The 21,969-nt window shown below is 56.7% G+C and overlaps 1 protein-coding gene across 3 annotated transcripts; it reads right to left on the bottom strand.

The window, feature by feature from the left end:
• Positions 1–392: 392 nt before the first annotated feature.
• Positions 393–9,645, bottom strand: LOC309652439 (A-kinase anchor protein 17A-like). Of its 3 annotated transcripts, none has more exons than XM_082446222.1 (6): positions 9,400–9,533; positions 6,992–7,769; positions 6,239–6,387; positions 3,081–3,321; positions 1,370–2,343; positions 393–1,133 (listed from the first exon to the last, which is right to left on the bottom strand). In XM_082446222.1, the coding sequence occupies exons 2-6, from the start codon at positions 7,751–7,753 to the stop codon at positions 1,109–1,111; spliced, it is 2,151 nt and encodes a 716-aa protein (XP_082302348.1). In that variant the 5' UTR covers positions 7,754–7,769; positions 9,400–9,533; the 3' UTR covers positions 393–1,108. The 3 variants fall into 3 exon arrangements, with proteins under 3 accessions (XP_082302348.1, XP_082302349.1, XP_082302350.1); XM_082446223.1 differs by having other exon boundaries at positions 1,066–1,103; XM_082446224.1 differs by lacking the exon at positions 393–1,133 and having other exon boundaries at positions 1,179–2,343; positions 9,400–9,645.
• Positions 9,646–21,969: the final 12,324 nt, after the last annotated feature.

Genomic DNA, 21,969 nt, shown 5'->3' with positions numbered 1-21,969 from the left:
CACGTGCTGATAAGATCTGGGTTTGACTTAAACACAGACAGACGGAGGGATCACTTGCAGCTCGGGGTCCCCACAGGGGCACTGACACCTACCTGCTACATCAACTCCAGGTGAGAAGAGAACCACTTTCTTTAAATCTTTTTTTTTTTTTTAATGGCACTGTAGCTTTAAAGACTGCTTCTGTGAACTTGCTAAACTTTCATGTTCCTGGTACACAAATCAAATGAGTCCCAGGACGCGTGTTCTCCTCCAGGGGGTTATTTTACAATAGTCACAGCAAGTGAAATGAATCTTTAGAAATCGGCGATTTCAAATATGCCAAATTACGCTCAGGTCAGTGAAGTAGCCCAAAGAACTTAAGAAAGAAAACACATAAGTATGGGAAACATTAGTTCATTGGAAAAGGATTTTATTTCACCATAAAAATGCAAACTGGAATAAACACCATCTCTCCTAAGGCGGACGATACAGCTATTTTTAAGTATTTCTGAGCTTCACTCAGAGAAGCCAACGATTATAAAATTTAACATGTTTGCAGCATTAAATCTGAAACGTTCCAAGTAAAAATAATTTAGCAAAACGGTTTCTTAAAAAAAACCACACAGGCTAACCTTGACTAGGAACCAAAACTAACTTTCATCAACCTTTTTTTTTTTTTACGCTTAATTACTTGAATTTGTAAAAAAGTGAGTGTCTGGGACCCTCCGCACCACTTCCGCACTTGCCCACACCTAGAAAGATGGCACATCTGTTTCCGTGTTGCAGAACGTACAGCTTCCCCGCCGATGACTTACATGCACCAGAGCCATTTTCCTTCGGTATCCCACCCAAACTCTGTTCCCAATCCGTTGAACTTACAAATGAGGGAAAAAACCAAAAAACAAAAAAACACCCGCAGGGCGAGACTTCCTCGTTTCCACGCCCCGTGAGGCTGCGGCCGCCACACTGGACAGTATGTCCCCGAGACGCGACAGGCGGCTCCCGTGAAGTGAGCACGAGAGGCGTCTCCGAGCAGGTGCAGGGATTCAGCGCTGCCAGCCTGTGTGCCCGGGGCGGGGCGGGGTGGTCTGCAATTCTCACGGCGGGCGGCCTACGTGCTCCTCCTGATTCAGAGAGGACTGCTGACGTTAAAGCTATTGGATCAACCGTTTTAAGGGAAACGAAAGCTCGTAACCGGGGACGATGCCTCTGAACTAGACCCACGGCCATGAAGGAGAGGAGGCTGGAGGCGCTGCCTTCCTCACCAGGGGGCTCCCTGGGTGTGCTGGGGGGGGGGGGGCGTGGGGGGCGTGGGGGGCAGCGAGTTGCAGGACGTGCGCTCCCCTGTCCTGGTTCTCCGGGACGGCTGCCTGGGCCCTCCGTGCATTACCTGTTCCAGGTGCTGCGGTGCCGGCTGGGGGAGCCCGAGCGCGACCTCTCGCTGCGCCGGTGGCGGCTGCGCTTCCTGCCCGAGCTGCTCCTGCGGTCCCGGTCCCGGCTCCTCTCCCGCCGGCCGTGCCGGTCTCCGCTGTGGGACCTCCGCGACCGGCCGTGCTCGTGCTCACGCTCGCGCTCGGGGCTGGCGCTGCGCCGGCGGGGGCTGCTGTCCTGGTGCGAGCGCTTCCGGTGCGGCCGCCGCTCCTTGTGCGGCCTCGCGTCCTCCCGGCTGCCCGCCCGCCGCGGCCGGCTGCGCTCCCGCTTGGGCCTGTCGTCGCTGCCCCGGTCCCCGCTGGCCCGGCCGCGGCCCCCGCTGGGCTCGCGGTTGCACTTGTCTTGCTCGGAGCGCGCGTCCTTCCTGGGCGCGCTCTGCTCGCAGGCGGCGGGCGCGGCCTTCGGCTGCTGGTTGTTGTCGGGGATGCAGGCGAGGACGCCGGGGCACCTCTTTTCGGCGGGGCCGGAGGGGCCGTCGTCGGCGGCGACCCGGTGAGGCTGCTGCCCCTCCTTGCTCGCGACCTCCTCCTCCGCGGCGCTCCCGTTCACGCTCTGGGCGGGGCCGGGGGCGGAGCCGGCGGCCGGCGGCCGGGGCGGGGCCTCCCGGGGGGCGCCGGGCAGGGGCAGGGGCGGGGGCGGGGCGGCGCCCGCGCAGCCGGCCGACACGGTGTGCAGCATGTCCAGCACGGGCTGCAGCAGGTGGGCGTGCGAGGCGCCCGGCTCGACGGGCGCTCGGGGCCCGTCCGCCTTCTTGCTGAGCAGGATGCTGAGCAGGCGCTCCCGCAGCTCGCGCTCCCGGCGCTGCAGGCCCAGCGCGCGCTCCTTCTCCTCCTCCACGCGCCGCAGCTCCGCCTCCTGCAGCCGCCGGCGCTCCTCCTGCTGCTGCAGCCGCAGCGTCTCCTCCTGCTGCTCCTGCGCCCGCAGCTTCACGGCCTGCGGGACAGAGGGGGCCGCGCCTGAGCTGGGCTCTGAGCCCGCACGGACGCTCCGAGGCCGCGCGGCTCTGCAGACGGACGGCCTGGGGGGCCTGGGGGACCGGGCCGGCGGGCGGGCGGGTGGCCGGCTGGAGCCTGGCCCGCCCCACCTGACCTGACCACGCCCGCGCGTCCTGCCCAGCCGGGAGAGGAAAGCCCTGGCCAAGCTCCTCGCCGCAGCCCCGGGGCGGGCCTTCTGCGCGGGCCGGGCCCCTCCGGCTGGCGGACCGGGCCTGCTGTCGGTGCGAAGGTCGCCGGCCATGGGGAGCTGAGATTACGGCGCGGAGGCGCGGGGCCGGGCCTGCTCAGGGTCTTCAATATTCACCATGAAACAAGAACACGCTGCCACAGGTCTCAGCGCGCCCGCCACGCTCCTTCCCGCGGACTGATCACAACTGTAACCAGACAACAGGTTAGGGTCGCCCCGCGCCTCACTCCGCGGCCCGCCTGAGCACCACGAGCGCCCAGCAAGGTCCGTCCACGCCCCCGGCCCGGCTCGCGGGAGTTACCGGCCTGGCCTCCAGCAGGAGCAGCGGGGGTAACCGGGAGGGCCGTCCGCACAGCGCCGCTGAGACCCGTCAGCTCTGTAGCTGCGGACCGAGGGGGCACGGCCCGGCTCCAGGCGCCTGGCTTCCCGGGGCCCCGGCGAGGACCGCGCATCTTCCGGCCTCCGCCCCGACCCCCGGCAGACGGTACCTTGGCGCGGCTCAGCAGCTCGGTGACGAGCCGGAGCGACTGCAGGTTGCGCTGGGCCAGCAGCAGCTTGCGCTCCTCCAGCCGGATCTTCTCCTGCAGCTTCCGCTGCGCCTCCGCCTGCAGCTTCTCCAGCTGCTTCTGGCTGCGGCGCAGCTCGCGGTCCCGCTGCTTCTGCTCGCGCCTGCGCAGCTTCTCCTCCCGCTTCCTCTCGCGCTCCTGCGCCTCCAGCTCCTTCTGCTTCCTGCGCGAGCGACACACACGGGGCTCCGTGAGGCCCGCGGGCCGCGCGGGGAAGGGGGCCCCGGGACGGCGATCGCGGGACTCATCATCTCAGCGCTTTATCCCCGGAGAAAGCTCAGCCGCATCCGAGGACCCGAGGAGCGCGGGGCACAGGGGGTGAGAGTTTCCGGCGCCGTGCGAGGGAGAGTCTCGCTGAGTGCGACCCCAGCCCGTAAACGTGAAGAAAGGGACGGACGGCCGGGGAGGACGCGTCGGAAGCTGAGTTTTGAACAAGATGCACCGGGCTGGTGGAGGGGCGACGACAGACGGACGGGGAAAGGGCTGCGGCAGCGGCGCGGAGCGCGGGGAGACGACGCCCCTCCGCCGGCCGCACGCACCCCGAGCACAGAGCCAGCGTGCTGGACCGGCCCCAGTCCCAGTGGCAGCGGAGACACCCGGTCCGGGCTTTCACACCCCGGGAACCCGTGGGCCCTGAGCGGGAGGGAATCAGCAACGTACACGGCCGCAGGAAGGTTCCGGAAGCAGCGAGCTAAGGGCAAGACCAAACACGAGAGACTGTACTGCATGGCCTTTCATAGGAAGTGATAGAAACGACAAAGGCAAGGGGACGCAAACCCGACCCGGTCTGCCCTGGGGTGTCCCCCGATCAAGGGGTCCCGAGAGCACGCACTGCCTGGGGACACCCTGCGAGGTCACTGCATACACACGCCCTGGAGACAGCGACTGTTCCATGAACACCCCCGCACCACACCCGCCAGCCTAGACCCTAACAACATCCTTTCCTCGTTCGGAAATGAGGATGCCACCGAAAGCAGGATGGCTCCAGACCCCCAGGGAAGGTCTGAAGACCAACGGATGTCTCCACCCGGCACACCCGCATCTCCCTCGAGCTTTAAAGTTCGCCAAGTCGCCGGTGGGGCCGGCACAGCAGAGAGGCGAGGTCGCTCTGGGCAGGACCAGACACAGAAGAGACCCCTGAGGCCAGGAGGCAGACCGTCTGCAGAAGAGCCGACATCACTCCCAGGGCGCCAGGCCCGGACGAGGAGGCGGGAGGACCCAAGCTCACCCGGACACGGAGGAGGGGGGCGGGCTGGGCACCGAGGCCGGGCTAACGCGGGGAAGCAGGACAGCTCGAGGGTGCCGGTGTCCAAGAGGCCACACACACCTGAAGGCCTCCCGCAGCAGGTGTCCGTCAAGAGCTGAGGGTCCTAGCGGCCTCACGGGCCTCAAGTGACCACAGCCCTCAAGCGTGGAGCTCATGGCCCACGACCTGCCACGACCAGGAACGTGACCGCTGCTGGCCGGCTGCACTCCGTTCCTTATGAACACCAGAGGAGCCAGACACGCCCGCCCGTGATGGGGCGCAGACGCCGAGGCTCCGCCCCACAGCCCTGCCCACCAGAGCGCACCCTGGGCGCCTCCCGGGCCCACCGCTCGTCCCAGGCCAGCCCTGCCCCCTCCGCGGCCACAGCCGGGGCGCCGCCCTGCGGCTGTGAACCCGGGTCCTCGCCAGGACGTATCCTGCTCTCTGTCCTCAAAGGCCACTCTCAGCCCCGGGTCCCCGCCCGCTTTTCCTGCCATTAAGGTCAAGCAAACTGCCTTTAACGAGACCTCAGAGCTGCTGTCAGGAAGGCCGTGGGGTAACTTCTACGCCCCCCAGATCGGGGGCCTGTGGTCACGGTCCACCGAGGCAGGACAAGGCCCGTTTGGGACAAGGGCGAGTGGGTGGTCCGCACGCCACTGGCGCTTCCCGGTTCTGCCTGAGGGGGCCGTGCTGGCGCCGCGGCCCGGTTCAGTGCGCGATCCAAGCCGTCCCCGCCAAGGGCCGCCTCCTGAGGACAGCCACGCCGCGAGCACGGCCTACACTCCCCGGGCGCCCGTTCCTCTCTCTGCACCGACGGCCTCACTCCGGGGCTCCTGGCCCCCGACCAACGGCCACACGCTCGCCCCTGCCCAGCCACCCCCGCCTCCCCGCGGGAGCCACGTGGGGCTGAGCGGAGAACAGCGGCGGCGTGCGGACCCGCCACCCTGGAGCTGGGTTCCGATGCAGACAAAGGAACTGCTACCCGCCGAAACATCTCCGCATCTGTGTTACTGCTATCGGTGAAGAAGGGAAAACAAAACAGGAACCCGACAGCCGGGGCAAGAGCTAAGTCAATTCAGCCAACAGGTAAACAGACTGGTGAGCAATGAACTGCCCAGATCACGCACGCCTAAGACTGAACAACACTCTGCAAAACACACGAAACCTTGACTGTAACACACACACACACACACACACACACACACACACACACACACACACGCTGGAAAGAAACAACAAGCGCACAGCAGCCGTGATGGACCAAGAAGAATCTCTCCTTGTTTTCCAAAATGCAGGTAGTATCGTTGGTCAGGTTGCTTTTATAAGTCACAAAATAAAAGATAAAAGGGGGAAAGGTCGTCCCCCGAGTTTGCCTTTAGACGCGTGAACCTCAGTTACTCTACAGACCTACTACATGAGGTTTTTCTGTTAAAACCCGCGAGCGTCATCAGTTCTATACTTCACTTAAAAGCAGCTTCAGCCTGAACGCAAAAACCTGCAGAACAGCCAAGATTCCGTGCCTGTGTCGGCAGGACCCGCGCATGGCGCTCAGGGAGGCTTGGAGGGAAAGGCCCGTGCGGGGAACGGGGCAGGGGCCACGCGGGAGGCGGGCGGCGATCTCCGGGGAGGGGGCGGGGGGCGCACCTGCCCGCGGGGTCTCCGGCTGCCGCCCACGCCCGCAGACGCGCACACAGAGGCACCCACGCCCGCAGATGCGCACACAGACGCGCCCGAGCCCGCAGACGCATGCGCACACGGCGGCCGGCGGCCGGGCGGGCGCTCCCGGGGCGGGGCGGGGCGGGGCGAGGCCCGGCCCGGCCCGGGCAGGACGCACCTCTCCTCGGCCCTCTGCCTCTCCTCCGCCTCCTTCTCCCGGCGCTTCTGCTCCTCCCGCTGCTGCTCCAGCTCCTGAAGCTTCTGCCGCTCGAGCTGCCGTTTCTTGATGGAGGCGTCGCTCAGGTGTTTGGTCGAATCGAAAGAAACCTTCCGAAGGAGAACGGGGCGGGTTGGGGCGGGGTCGGGCGACCCGACAGCCTCCCTGACGGTGGCAGCCCCGCCCGCCCGCGTGAGGCCGGCTCCCCCAGACCCACCGCAGGGAAGGGGCTCCCGGGACGCCCTCCCCCCGAGTGCCCGCGGGCCCCGAGCCTCACAGCGCTCGGGACCCGACTCCTCCCGAGGGAAGGGGACCACGAACCAGAGGGACACCCCCGCACCCGTGCCACTGCTCCGGGTCACTCCTCCTCCCGGGAAGCCCCGCGTCCGGCCCCGCAGCCAGGCGGCCGCGCTTCCACCGCCCAGGCGCCCGAGCCGCCCGGCACGAGGCACAGCGCACGCCCGTAAAAGAGCCGTCGCCTCGTCTCAGGGACGTGTGGGGGCCTGCGGTGCGCCGGCCGGGCCCGGCTGGAGCTCCTTCCAGGGCGTGCCCGCCCGTCCCCCCCGCGGCCACGGGAAGACGCTGGGCTCCCTCACGCCTCCCTGAAGACGCAGCTTCCGTGAGAAGAACGGGGCCGCCCGCTCCCCTTCCCGGGCCTGCCGCTGGGGCCTATCCCCCGGGACCCCGACCGCGCCCCCGGGGCCCCGCGCGCACCTTGATGTTGCAGGCCACAGCCTTGCCGTCCTCGCCCTTGTACATGAGCTTCATGCCGCGCAGGGCGCTCATGGCCTGGATGAAGCCCGCGTACTCGCGGTACTGCACGTAGGCCTCGAAGTTCAGGTGGCCCCCGAAGCTGAAGGTGTGGAAGTTGCGGCCCGTCATCTCCTCGCGGTAGGGGTCCAGCATGGGGATGTCCACGTTGCGGATCTCCCCGAAGCGCTCAAACACCCGCACCAGCACCCCCTCGCTGGGCTTCTCGGAGCCCGACTCCTTCAGGGCGAACCACTTGCAGGGCAGCCCCTCCAGGTGGATGGTGTCGGGCCGTTCGCCCGGCAGCGTCTCGTTCATGTCCTTGGCGTCCCGGAAGAAGGAGTCCCAGTCGTGGCGGGTGGGGAAGTCGATCTTGAACTCGGCGGCGCGCACCTTGAGGATGTCGGAGAAGCCGCTGAGCTTGATGGTCTTGCCGTCCAGGCAGGCCAGGAAGGCCCTGACCAGGCTCTTGTTCTCCACCTCGCCCTCGAAGCGGATGAAGTCCATGGTGCTCTTGGAGATGCGCAGCGTGGAGAACTGGTGGTTGTGCACCATGCCCTTCAGGCGCTCCATCACCTCCCAGTTGGAGATGGACTTGCCCGGCTGCTTCAGCTGCGGGAGCGCCACGCTGATGGTCATCTTCGTGATGGGCTTCAGGTACAGGCCGTAGGGAGGACACAGCTCCACCGCCTCGGACGTGTCGTGCACGATGGTAGCCGCAGCCATAGCCGGGACCTCAGGCCTGAAAAACACGCGCGCGAGGGGTCAGGGCCGGGCACCGGGGCGAGGTGTCCCAGGCTGGCCGGTGCCGCGGGCCCAGCGCAGGGAGGCAAGTCTGCTCTCTGTACGTCAGGCACACGGGCCTCTACGCAGCGAAAGGCCCTCAGCCCGAGACGCTGGCGCTTTTAATGAGATTACACTAAAGCAGGGGAGAAAACGGGCCGACAAAACGTTTAGGCACAGCTGGCAGCCCGACTCCTCCAGCAGCGCTACCTGCCCCCAGTACCCAGAGGCAGCTCTCCTGGGGCCAGGGCGGCGGGATCCCAGCTCGGCGGGGTCGGTCGCTGCCCTCAGCGTACACGCGGCAGGCCGGCTCCACCCGCCACCTCCACCAGAAGGTGCAGACACCTCACGGGGGAGGGAAGGGACGGCCCAGGACAGGCATCTGGGAGGGTCTGTGGAGGAGGCGGCCCTGTGTTTCCACGGAAGAAACAGGAAGGAAGTTTCAGGCTGAAAAAAACAGCCAAGGGCCATCGACTTCAATTTCCCCACTGTGGGCAGAGGCACCCTCTCTGTGCCCAAATAAAGCATAAAAGTGACAGGGCCTTTCGGAAACCGGGGGGGGGGGGGGGGGGAGGCCCTCCTCCCCCAGGTCTTCCCTCCTGGTGGGACAAGTGCCTGCTTCCAGAAAGCCAGGCCGCAGCAGCGCTGAGCCTGACCCAGACCCACGGACACCAAGCCCTACAGGTGGTGGCCTCAGCCGGTCTGCCCGCCCACCCGCTAGCTCTCGGAGCTCCCTCCCCAGATCCAGGAGGAACCCAAGGGGTGCGGGCCTCCCAGCTGGAGGGAAGAGCCACGTGGCAGGGTCAGGGGCACCGCAGAGGGACTCTGGCCTGGGCTGAGACCTGTGACTCCCCCCTCCACAGGACCCCAAAGACCGCAGGGAGGGCCCAAACCAGAGCCCTGGGACACCCACCCCCCCTCCCCCGCCTGCCTGCCGGGAGCCCTGGTACTCCCAGCTTCCCTGGTCGCCTGGCTTCTCCTGCATCCTGGGCGCGACCCCCAGCCCCTTCGCTGCCCTGATACCACCAGCTGCCCCTACGCGGTCCCCAGGACCTCCAGCCCCTCGAACTGCACCCCCGTCCCCCAGTTCCCGCCTTCCCTGTCTCGGGCCGCTGCCTATGGTCCCGGACACCCCCGCCAACCCCATTAACCTCGGAACCCCCAGCCCCCCGGCCCCGCCTCCTTACCTCTCTGGCACCGGCCCTGCCCTCCCCCCCGCCCCCCCCCCGGGGACCAGTGGCCTCCTGGGAACGCCCGTCTCCCTGGCCGCCTTTGGCTCCTCTCCCAGCCCCCGGTGTCCTCGGCCCCAAGATCCCCGCAGACCTCGGCCCCTGCTACCTCGTCACCCCAGGTCCCCCGCCCCCGGCTCCTCACAGACCTCGGCCCTCGATTCCCCGACTCCAGGTCCCCAGGCCTACGACCCCCGCCCCCTGGCCGCCCGCAGACTCCCGACCTCTGGGTCCCCCGCCCCTGGGTCCCCGTTCCCGAGAGCCCCGCAGACCCCGGCCCTCTGATACCACGGCCAGTGGGTCCCCGCCCCCAGACCCCCGCCCGGCTCGCGGGCGGAGGCGGCTGCGGACGGCGCTCACCGGCGCGGGGTTCCGCTTGCGTCCCAGGCCGCCGCCGCCCTGGCCCCAGCTCTCCGCGGGCCCCCGACGACCCTGGCAGGCGCGGCCTCCCCGCCCGGCGTCGCGACCGTCCACCGGAGGCACCCCCAACGCGACCCGCCGCCGTCGCCGCCGCCGTCGCCCGCCCCTGTGACGCATCTCCGCTTCCGGCGCCGGGGCCCGCGGAAGCGGCCGCGCGGCGGCTCCCTGTTTCTCCTCCAGGCCCTGGTCCCGCCCCCAGAGGCGGGACTTCCGGAGACGAGGGGGTGGTGCCGGCCGGGGCCTCCCCTCCCCCCTCCCGGGCTTTGCACTGCTCATGCGCGAGCCCACCCCGCCCCCAGGCCGTTACCTGTGTTCAGGTCCAGGCGGAGGCCACACCTGGGGCAGGAGTGTGAGGCCACCTGACTTAGGACCGGGACCAGGTGTTTGGGCCTAAATTACTATTATAATTATGCATCGCACATAATATATAGTATAATTTCATTATAAACTATTATCTAATTACATATTGATTATTGTATTATAGGAATTGATTCGTTGCATAACGTTATTATATTATAAGGTAATTACATCTACATATGTAATACAATGTTAGTGTAAACATATATTATTTTTACATTTTGAATGTTTTACATTTTAACATTTATTTTTCTATAATATTTATTTTTAATAATATCTGAAAATGACACAAATTACATACCGATTATTTTTAATTACTTGACATATACTTTATGTATTTTATCATTTTAAGGTGAAGCCTAATATCTAAAATTTAACTGTAAATAAGTAATAATATGCTTTAGGCGTTATACGTAACATATTTCATATGTAATGAACTTTTGCATAACTTTACATGTTACATATATTTTATGCATAATAATATACATATAATTTTATGATATAAATTAACAAATGACAATTTATTAAGCTCCCACTTTATGCCAGGCGCTGCACAAGTCATGTGATTCTGATGCCCCAAATATGTCACAAGTCCCCACATTGAAAATTCAGGGTTGGGGGCTTCCCTGGTGGTGCAGTGGTTAAGAATCCGCCTGCCAATGCAAGGGAAACGGGTTCGAGCCCTGACCTGGGAAGATCCCACATGCGGCGGAGCAACTAAGCCCGTGCGCCACAGCTACTGAGCCTGCGCTCTAGAGCCCGTGAGTCACAACTACTGAGCCTGCGCTCTAGAGCCCATGAGCCGCAATTACTGAGCCCGCGCGCCACAACTACTGAAGTCCGTGCGCCTAGAGCCAGTGCGCAGCAACGAAGACCCAACACAGCCAAAAATAAAAATAAATAAGTAAATAAATTTATTTAAAAAAAAAACCCAGGGTCGGAGAACAAGAGCACAGACCCTCTGTTTTTCAACACGGAAAGTGCCAAAGCATTTGCTTCAGAAGGGGCGAGGGTGGGTAACTCCACCCTATGTCAGGTGGAGTTTTGAAAAGAGGCTCCTGGGTATTTGCTGGGTGTCTGCTATGGGTGAGATATGTCGTCGAATTAAATGCTACCCATATAGTCAAATATGATCATGACATCCACCTGACAAGGAGGAAACGGAGGCTCCAGGGTCCCCCAAGGTAAGAGGGTCCCTCTTTGAACACAGGCAGGCTTCTCAGTGGGGTATATGCATCTTTTCTGTTTTCTTTTGTCTTCTTCTTCTGGAGAACATAAAGGTGTTTGGTGTTCCCTTGAAAGCCGTTCTCCCAAAGGTTGCTTGCATGTGGATAGCTTGCTTATTTCCCTGGAGAACTGTTAAATTTGGAAACTGCTTCTCTGCTGTGTTCTACCAAGCAATTTGCAAAGTGAATTAAGAAATGAGGTATTCACTTCTTTGGAAGCGGCAAGACTAAGAGAGGATTGTAATAATTTGGGAAATGTTCAAGGAAAATCCTTTTACAATTTTGAGCAAAACGTTCCTTCAGGGGATATACCCCAGAAACAAAGAAACAAAGTTCCCAATTACCTGTAGCCCTAATCCTTTGTCCTGGCGTGATATATGCGTGGGTATATAAATCACTCTCGTTGAGCGTGACGGGGACGGGGGATTGGATGAGATCTCGCTCCCAGGATTATATGGCAATGGTGAAGGAATTGTGTGGTTGTAATTAAAGTCTATAATCCACTGATTCAAGCTAATGGAAGGAGAGATTATTCTGGATGGGCCTGACCTAATCAGGTGTCGGAGTCAGGGCTAAGCCGTCGGGGAGCTTTGAAACAGCAGAGGAACTGCCTGCTTTCCTCGAGGAAGCAAACTGCCTGGTGGAAATAGACCACTTGGCCGGGATTGGCAGGTGGCTTCTGGGAGATGACGGTCTTAATGCTCCAACACAAGAAACTGAAATTCTTCCGACAAGCACTGAGCTTTGAAGAGAGCCCCAAGCCCCCAGTGCGACCCCTAGCCCTGGCTGACAGCTTGATTTCAGCCCGGTGAACCCTTGAGCAGAGGACGCCATTAGTCCCTGCCTGGACTCCTGACTTAGGGAAACTGGGAGATGATAAACATGTGTTGTTTACAGCCTCTGCGTTTGGAGCCCTTTGTTACCCAGCCATATGTGACTGCTACATCTGGAATAAACATATGGGTCCTCAGCCCTCCTTAATCACAGGAAAACATGCCTCTTTACCCCACGCAGAAAATGACCTCCTCTCGTGCTTAAATAAGCAGTGATTTTCTTATCATCACTCGATTCAGTTTTTAGGACTGCTGTAACACATTACCCCAGACAGCACAGAAATGTACCCCCTTCAGACCAGAAGTCTGAAACCAAGGTGTGGGCTGGGTGGGTTCCTTCTGAGGGCTCCAAGGAAGGATCTGTCCCAGGTCTGTCTCCTGGCTTTGGGTGGTTTGCTGGCGATCTCCAGTGTCCCTTGGCTTGTGGCAGCCTCACTGCCATCTCTGCCTCTATCCTCAAATGATCGTCCTCCCTCTGTGTGTGTGTCTCCATCTCTTTTTCTCATAAGGGCCCCGTTCACGTTAGATTAGACCCACCCTCCTCCACTGTGCCCTCATCTTAGAGTAACTAATTACAGCTGATACAGGGGTACCCAGGTTCATGCTGGATGTAGGCATTCAATGAGGCACTGCGAGAATTGAGAACAGTAAGCTGGACACCCGTTTCTGAACCCAGAGCTACTCCAGTTCTGGCTTCCATCTAGATTCAGATACTTCCCTCCAGGTTAGACACCTTCCCCCCTCTGTATCAGTATTCCTTTCACTTTGAGCCATATCGAGGGACCCTGTTAACCCATTCCTACGAGAAAAAGTGCCTGGTGTTAGTATGGGTATCTGTAAATGTATGTATATACGTATGCAGACATCTACCTATCTGGTCATCTATCCATCTACCTACGTATCCATCTGTTCATCCATCCATCCACCCACCCATCCATCCATTCATCTACCCATCTATCCATCCATCCATTGACCCATCCAGCCACTCATCCACCCACCCATCCATCCATCCATCCATCCACTTATCCATCTGTGTGTCCATTCACCCTCCACCCATCCACCCATTCGTCTGTCCATCACCCATTCATCCATGTACCCACCCACCCATCCATCCATTCATCTACCCATCTATCTATCCACCCATTGACCTATCTGTCCTTTCATCCAACAATCCATCCATCCATCCAACCATTTGTCTGGCTATCCATCCATTCATCCACCTGTGTGTCCGTTCATCTGTCCATTCATCCTCCACACTCCATCTGTCTGTCTCTTCATCCGTCCATCCATCCATCCATTCATCCATCCATCCACTCATCCATTGGTCTACCCACCCACCCACTCATCAGCCTATCTGTCCACTCACCCATCCATCCACCCATCCTTCCATCCACCCACTCACCCACCTGTTCATCTGCCCATCGATCCGCCTACCCACCCAGCCATCCCTCTCTCCATCCACCTCACAGATCCATGCCTCTCAACACTTTATTCAAAACAACCCCTTTCCACCAGGTGGCGCACCCACCTCCTTAATGAACACTGGCGAGAGCTCCGCCATATTAATCCTCTGGTCTGGATGTGAAGCCAAAGTCTGAAGGGTCATCCATACTCAGCAAAGGTATCAGTCAAGTCATTTCCCATGAACATTCCCCTATTTATGGAATCCACCTTCTGCCACTCAGTCTCCTATTAGATCATTTTTTATTTATTCCAGAACTTTCTACGCAATTTATCATGCCCTAAGCATCACAATAAAAAGAAAAAGGCACACCACAATTGAAGACACTGCAGAAATGCACTCTCGCCTCTGCTGGTGTTGGTGGTACAAATTAGCCTGATGTTCAAAAATAAATTCAACAAAATCTATCAATTACCATTTTTAAAGTGCCCACATTCTCTTTGAGTCTTCAGTCTCAGTGTTGGTAATTCATCCTATAGAATTATTCCCCACAGATAAAAAGTATATGTGTAAGTTCTGCATACGTGTGTGTGTGGCCACACACACACATATATGTAGTATGCATATATAATGTACATATGTGTGTATATACATATATATGTGTGTGTGTGTGTGTGTGTGTGTGTGTGTATATATATATATATATATATATATATATATATATATATAGTCCCTGTAGGTATAAAAGACATATGTGCAATTAATGCTTCTGGCTGCATTAGGAGACCTAAAATTGGAAACAGCCCTAATGCACACACAGGATGCTGAGTAAGCCGTTACAGCAACCCCTGTGCTGAGTCAGGCACAGATATACTCACCCACTCACTCGCTGAGTGTTACATGAAAACCTCATGCTGCAGACGTGTTACACGCCCCCACTGTTGTGATGATACTGTGGTACTCAACGGTGACTTCAGACTGTGGAATCAGTAGTTTGGGGTGGGTGACCGCATCACTGTCGAAGATAGAGAAAGGGGATTAGGCTGGGATAAAGGACTCAGGGATTGATCAAGGGTGTCTGGTTGGATTACAGGGGTCAGGGGTGGTGGGATAAGAATGACTCTGAGGTCCCAGGCTCTGGCCACCAGGTGAGGTCAATGACATGCACTGAGGGGGAACCAACAGAAGAAGGTGCAGTTTGGAAGGGGAAGGAGGCAGGTGGGTCCAGGAGGGCTGACTTAGCTTGGAGGTGCCTGCAGCCTTAAGGGAGCTGTCCTGTAAACTCAGGAGCCCAGGGGGAGTCTAGAGCAGGAAAAACCATGATATTGGAGGTGCATCCCCAGTACAGGAGAAGATACTGGGCACAATCCAACCATCCATCCATCTATCCCCCAATTCATCCATCCGTTTCATCCATCCATCCATCCATCCATCCATCCATCATCCAGCCAGCCAGCCAGCCAGCCAGCCAGCCATCGTCCATCCATCAATCCATCCATCATCCATCCAGCCAGCCAGCCAGCCAGCCAGCCATCCATCATCCATCCATCCATCCACCCACCCATCCATCCATCCATCCATCCATCATCCATCCACCCATCCATGCATGCATCCATCCATCCATCATCCATCCATCCATCCATCCATCCACCCATCCATCCATCCATCCACCCACCCACCCATCCATCCAGCCATCCAGCCAGCCAGCCAGCCAGCCAGCCAGCCAGCCAGCCAGCCATCCACCCATCCATCCATCCACCCATCCATCCAGCCAGCCAGCCAGCCAGCCATCCATCCATCCACCCATCCATCCATCCACCCATCCATCCATCCAGCCAGCCAGCCATCCATCCATCCATCCACCCATCCATGCATGCACGCATCAATGTGTGACAATATGCACAGAATATTGTCCACTAGGGAAACTCACCTGAGCCTCAGCATCCAGTATTTATTGGTACTCAACCACGGACTATCCACGTGGCTGTCCTTTAGTCTCCGGCCCCTTCCAGAGGTTCAGGATACTAATATTTGTAGTCTCCATCTTCTCCTGGAGTTTGGAACTGATATGGCATGTCCCAAAGTCCCCATCATAAATCGCATCGTTAAAGGGTCCAGCAGCCAAAGTCCCAAAGCAAACAAAGACACGCCTATGAAGCAGGACACTGCAGGGGCCTGGAGGTCACCTCTCAGGGGTAGAGGGCAAAGACAGGCCTGTCTTTGGGTCAGGTTAAGTCTTCACTACACACAAGCAAAGCACAGAAGTGCTACAATTTATGGCAGTGCTTTGAAGGAAGATGAGAAAGGGTGACATAAAGCCTGGGGAGGGCGAGGGTGGGTCTCCTCAGGAGAACAGGGCGACAGCTTTAAGGGCAGTGCTGCAGGGCTTGTGGAAGGAAGTTGAAGGGAACCTGGCCTCCTGGTGCGGAGAGACGTCCTCTGCACAAGCCCAGACAGGAGTGGCCAAATGTCCTTATGGGACTTTCCCTGGGGGAGGTCACAGAGCCCTCCGGTGGGGTCCCCAGGACAACTAGATCCTGGCGGGTCCAGGAGAGGCTGAACCATACACCAGCCGTCAGCATCCAAGTGGAGGCTGCGGTTACATATTGCTGCGTTAAGATGGATTTCATCTCCCAATCCCCTCCCCTATGTGGCCCATGACACAATCGCAGCCTATGTGGCCCATGTGGCCCATCACACGATCGCAGAGAGACACACAGTGTTTCCTGGAGCAGAAGGTCAGTTTAGCAAGGGCCCTCCCTCCTCACTCTGTGCAAAGACGGACTATATTTTCAGGGTGGTTATTCCCACTTTGTAGACATGAGTAAAGTGTCTTCATGCTTTGGTGCCTTCCCCATCATTTCTCGAGAGCGTTCCTTAAATCTCTACATTCTTTCCCCCCACCCAGATCTGCATAATTAGAGCTGGAATTTTTTTTTTTTTTTTTAGTAAACGGTACCAGCCTCACCTCTCCAAGTCTTTGGAAGGAAAGGTATTATGTGTGTGGTTCTCTCAGAGACTTTCTCCCACCGTCCCTTTCCCTTCCCCCCACTGCACTACACGTTAATCATCTGAGCTTGGGTTTGCAGATACAGAGACCTAAGGGGTGGTCGACAGGAGACAGACACCATCCCAGTCACCGGAAGTGGTCTGGAGGTGAGGTCACCAGGAGAGATGACCCACGTCTAGCCCTGTTAATGATGAGATCACAAGAATCAAATACACTCCATGAGAAAGGACCCAGGGTACCACGATAGGTTATCTAAGGTTGCTAAGGAACAGGGGGGCAGGGAGATTTCATTGAAAACATAGCCTGATGAGAAAATGCTGCTTCCTGTGTTGCAGATTCCGGGAATTCATTAGCTGTTGATGTGCAAGTGATATTTTAAGGAGATATGCTATGGGGGGGTGGGGTCTTATATGTTATGCGGTGGGGGGGGGTCTTATTTCCTGTGTGAGGAGGAGAAAATCAGATGTTGTGAAGATCAGAGCAGAGGGCAGTCTCAGAACAGGAGATAAAGATACAAATCTGAGATAAAGGAGAGTCCCACCCTTCACAGAAATGACGTCCTGAGGTCTGTCACCAACGTGCGGGCCTTCCCTTTCCTCTTTAGGGCAACAGGGGTGTAATTCAGAGCAGAGTGGAAGGTGTCTGGCCGGGATGAGCAGAGCCAGGAAGGAGCATGGTCTCCAGAGCCACCTGTGTACGGATGGCCAACTGGAAGTTTCCAGTGGCAGGTGACAGCTGGGGGTGGGGGAGGCCCAGGACTGTGGTCAAGAGGCCCCCAACAAGTGAGGGCTGCCAGACAGACTCACAGACAGAGCCCGGTCCCGAGAGGTCGGCGAGAGAAGGACTCATCCTCGGGGACCGGGTTCTCGCCTCCTGTAGCTGGACCCCGAGGGCGACGGGGGCAGTGGGTAAGCATTGTGTGGACTGAAAAAAATGCACAAGCTAAGAGTTGAGAATTGTGTTTTGTTTGGTGGACTTGCTGAGGACTTAAGTCCGGGAGGCAGCCTCTCAGATGGCTCTGAGGCACTGCTGCCAAGAGGTCAGGGAAGGGCCAGGGTATCTAGGGGTTTTTGCAACAAAGACCAGGTGGTGGGAACATTAAAAGATCACAGTTAATTAAAGAAAACCAGACATTTCAAGTGCATGAATTTAGCGTGTTTCTATGTATGGGAAGATGCAAGAGTCTGGGCTCATCAAAATCATTCCTTTGATGTGCACCTTAGCTATCTGGGGCCAGGATCCTGGTTTTCTCCATCCTGAGTCCCCCCAGGGTGCACCGTTGGCAGTGGCTGTAGTGGCCTGATGGCCGCAACATCCTTTATTTACTGATATGGCAGGCAATATTTTTCATTCACAGTCGCAAGGATCAAGAATCCCAGCGACCAGTGAACTGAACTAGGGTCCAATGTTAGAGCACTGGCCACCTTTGTCCTCTCCAGCCATCCATTCACCCACCCATCCACCCATCCAACCTCCCACCTACCCACTCATCCATCCATCCATCCATCCACCCATCCATCCACCCATCCACCCACCCACCCACCCATCCAGCCACCCATCCACCCATCCATCCATCCTTCCTACATTTCTACTGTCCCAACCTTGATGGATGAACGCTCATCAAAAAATATTCTCAAAGTCTCCTTCTTCACCCATCTCATCTTAGGTTGAGAGAATTGCCCGACTTGACAAAATTCTCTTGACCAAGGGACCATCAACCTCTCATAATGTTTAATTAACTTCACCTCATGGGTCCCATCCTTATTTAAAATGCTAACGTTTTGTTCCTTGTGGATTTTTGCATCAATTTTTATTGTTGTCAGTGATCACATGACATGAGCATCGTTACGCCGATGACTGAATTTGGGGCACGATGGTTCTATTTTGCCCCCCCAGGACGTGCAATCAGCAAACCCAGGGAAACTCTCACCAGTAGTGCTGGGTTTTCCCCCCAACAGCTGGGTTGCCAGCCCTTCTCAGTCACCCAGGCTCGCTGAGAGGTGGGGCTTCGGTGACCGTTCAGCTCCGCATGGTGAGGGGTGGCTCGGACCGGCTCTTCATTTCCTGCCTTCTTTCTGTTCCATTTTCACCTCATGGCTCACCAGGCATCCTGTGGCCACTGGGACACGACTGACATGCACAATTCCAGGGATGTTTAGAGCTGGAGAAAGTGTTGCCTGCCATGTCCCCCTTCTCCCTCTACCCACTGTGGCCAGGGCCACCACGCCCGGCTCTCTCCATAAACCAGCCAGTTTCCTAGCATTCACTGTACCACCCTCTTGTCCCAGGCAGCTGCAGAAACGCAAGCTAGCTTTATGATTTTCTTCCTTGCACACGGAAAGCTGTGAGGGTAAGCTTAGCCTGGATGCAGGAACAATGGTATTTGCTCGATCTTCTTGTCCGCAGACCCAAACCTGAGCACCGCCTTCTCACTGGAAGGCTTGTCCACGGGAACTCAGCACCTTCCTGAAGCTCAGAAGAGACAGCCTTTCTGGTAATGAACACCTCCCAGCCCGGGCATGCAACAGACAGCAACCCCAAGCCAGCCTGTCTCTTCACCAAGGCAGCAGAAAGAACTCAGCCGCCTGCCCTGGTCCAACGTCCCATTTCAGCAAACGTCAGCATCGTGTTTCCCTGACACCTTCCAGTGGTGACTGCGTCCCCGGACACACACCACACGGTCTGCATCCCAGACAACAGCCTGTCTGTGGGACAGGTGTCCCCCCTGTGACCAAGCCTGGACCCCTCCCCAGTTTGTCACCCGAGCCCATTGCATTCCATTGGTGTCTACGCAAACCAACCGACGCCAGTAAATAAAAGCAGACAAGACTCCAACTCATAAGGCTGTGGATTCACTCATGCTGGTTGACCGAATGGCCGCCACTTCTGGGTCTGCGTTTTGGATGCAACGAGGAAAGGAAGAACAGAGACTCAGGACACAACACGCCACACGAGCTGGTCATAGGACCTGTTGGATTTTTGTAAATATTCGCAGGCTCATTCCCGGTGGTTCTATCACATGGACCACCTGCACGGTCTTGCAACGTTCACTGGCCCAGTGACCATTTGCAGAAACGCTGGACGGTGGCCCGGGACATATTAGGAGTGCACACAAGGGCCCTCCTTCCCCACCCTGGTCCCTAAGAAGCTTAATTTAAAACCAGGTATTTTTCTTTACTGCAGTGAACCACATAACATGTAACGCACCATTTAAAACGTACAACTCAGGGGCGTTTAGCACATTCACAGTGTTGTGTAACCACCACTTCTCTCTGGTTCCAGAACCTTCTAATCCCCCTAAGGGAGACCCCGTCCCCATGAACAGTCACTCCTCATCCCACTGCCCCAGCCCCTGGTAACCAGGAACCCACTTTCCAACTCTGTGGGTTTGTCTGTTCTAGAAACTTCTTATCAATGGAATCCCACACTGTGTGTCCCCCTGGGTCTGCTTCTCTCACGGAGCGTCCTGTGTTCAAAGTTCATCCATGTTGTAGCCTGTGTCAGAGCGTCACTCCTTTTCATGGCTGAGTTTTCACCCCAAGGAAAGAAAACCAGTTATTTTTATTCTAAAGAGAGCAACAGGGCATTCTGCTGATTTTTTAAACTGGGTTTGTTTTCAGTAAATGTTCTGGGAATAGGTCACAGCCGAGAGCATCTGCCTGCACACCTTCAACTAGCATGTGCCCGTGGACCTGTGGGGCAGGATGGTACAATCTTTCCAGGTGTAGAAACCTGCCCAGTGCATTAACTATCACTGGGGTCTACCATGGGTTTCAGAGCTATCCCTCTAACCCCAAAAAAGAGAAAGGGCCCTGCTTAGGATGGGAGCTGGGGAATTTTTAGGGACCAGATAGCGTTTGCACTTTGCTTTGCATCTCTGCTTTTCTCTTGGGTCCTCCTGTGATCTGCTCCCTGCAGACAGGTTTTCTCCATTCTCCATGTGGAGCAAACAGGCAATCCCTCCACCTTTCAGCGTACAAGGTTATCTATTTTTGACGGTTACTGTTATGTGTCCATGTGGCTGGGCCACAGTGCCCAGATATATGGCCAAATATTATCCTGGATGTTTCTCTGAAGCTATTTTGTGAGTGAGATGAACATTTACATCAGTGGACTTGGAGTAAAGCAGACTGCCCTCCCCAGTGTGGGTGGGCCTCATCTAATCAGTTGAAGGCCTCAAGCGAATGAAGACCCATCTTCCCTGAGCCAAAAAGGAATTCTGCCAGCAGCTGGTCTCTGGGCTTCAGCTGCAACTTCAGCTCTTCCCTGGGGTCTTCAACCTGAATATCTGAGACTTGCACCCTGACAATTGCGTGAGCCAGTTCCTTAAAATGAATCTCTCTCCATATCTATGCATCTGATTGGCCCAGTTCAAATCACGCGTCTCACTTCAGCATCTACCCTACTGCCATGGGTAGGTGTAGCCAAAGGTCAAACCTCAGGCTGGGGCAGGATCCTGGAAAGGCCCTGTCAGGAGATGACAGGACAGCCCTGACTCTTCCTTCTCCTGGAGGTGGGGGCCAATCCCTGGTGTCACCCCGGTGAGCAGGGCCGCATCCTCAGAAAGTTTCACAGACACCTCTGCTGGCCCCCCACCCCCTAATCCCGCCTCCTACCTGCTTGTGAGCAGAGACCCTGCCTGAAAGATGCAGACCCACAGGGAAACCAGAGAGCCGGGAAACCCCTGCAGGATGACTGGACAATGTTCAGAAACACGGTAGCCCCCATAGCACGTGCTCCTTCTGTAGATCCAGCCCAAAGATGGGGGACAAGTGGTCAGAGATCCCCGCCTCCTGTCTAAGTGTGAGGGGAAGGGTGTCCTTGAGGCTGGAGTGATCAGAAAAGTCACGAGTCGGAAGGACCGCATGGAGAATTCTTAGCAGGCAAATTAAAATCTAGAGCCAGGGCAGTAAAGATGGGGGTCGTCTGCTATCAAATCCACCAGGAAGAGTCAAACTCTGGCGGAATACTGAGGTAAAAGGATTAAAAGATAATTTAATAGTGAATATATTATTACATGAATATGATATAACATATGTATGAGTTGCATGAATATATATAATGTATATGAATATATTATATATGTGGTGTTTGTGTATATACACACATATGGTGTATACATAGATTACATTATATATGTGCATGTCATATTTATTATTTCATGTCTATACACATAGTATATTTGCAACATAAATTCCATGAAGAAAACCAATAAAGCAGAAACAATAATCAAAAAAATAAGAGATAAAAATATCCCTGTACTAAATACAGCCGTGCAAAGCAAAGGACCCCCTCCCCCAAGGGAAAAGAGACCCAGAAATTCCTCTTGGTAATTTTTCTTAAATACTGAAGATAAAGAACATCGTCTAGTACCCAAGAAAAATAAACAGATTATTTACAGAAATGAATCCTCAGTCATCCCCAGAACCAAATACCCAAACATCTGAAGCACCAGGTCTCTCTAGATTTTTGGGTTTTTTTGGGGGTGGGGCGGGGGGCAGGGGCTGTCTATCTAGTTTTGACAGGGAAAGGTTTTCCACCCCAAAATCCTATGCTGGAAAAGGTGTCATCTTGGAAGCATAAAATTGCAGGCGCGATTCAAAGCATGCCCCTCATGTTCCCTTTTTGAAAAAAAAAAAAAAAAAAATCTCATAAAACTAACTCCGGCCAAAGAAGACAGGA

This window comes from Balaenoptera physalus (assembly GCF_965194825.1).
Source record: "Balaenoptera physalus genome assembly, chromosome: X".
In the NCBI taxonomy this organism is placed as follows: Eukaryota; Metazoa; Chordata; class Mammalia; order Artiodactyla; family Balaenopteridae; genus Balaenoptera; species Balaenoptera physalus.
Note: the sequence above shows the minus strand (reverse complement) of the source record. Positions and strands in the feature narration are given on the sequence as shown.

Coding starts and splice junctions, on each gene's coding strand:
- LOC309652439 (XM_082446222.1), bottom strand. CDS start 7,753: ATGGCTGCGGCTACCATCGTGCACGACACGTCCGAGGCGGTGGAGCTG. Junction 6,388..6,991: donor CTGTGGCCTGCAACATCAAG/GTGCGCGCGGGG, acceptor CTCCTTCGGAAG/GTTTCTTTCGATTCGACCAA. Junction 3,322..6,238: donor AGGCAGAGGGCCGAGGAGAG/GTGCGTCCTGCC, acceptor TCGCTCGCGCAG/GAAGCAGAAGGAGCTGGAGG.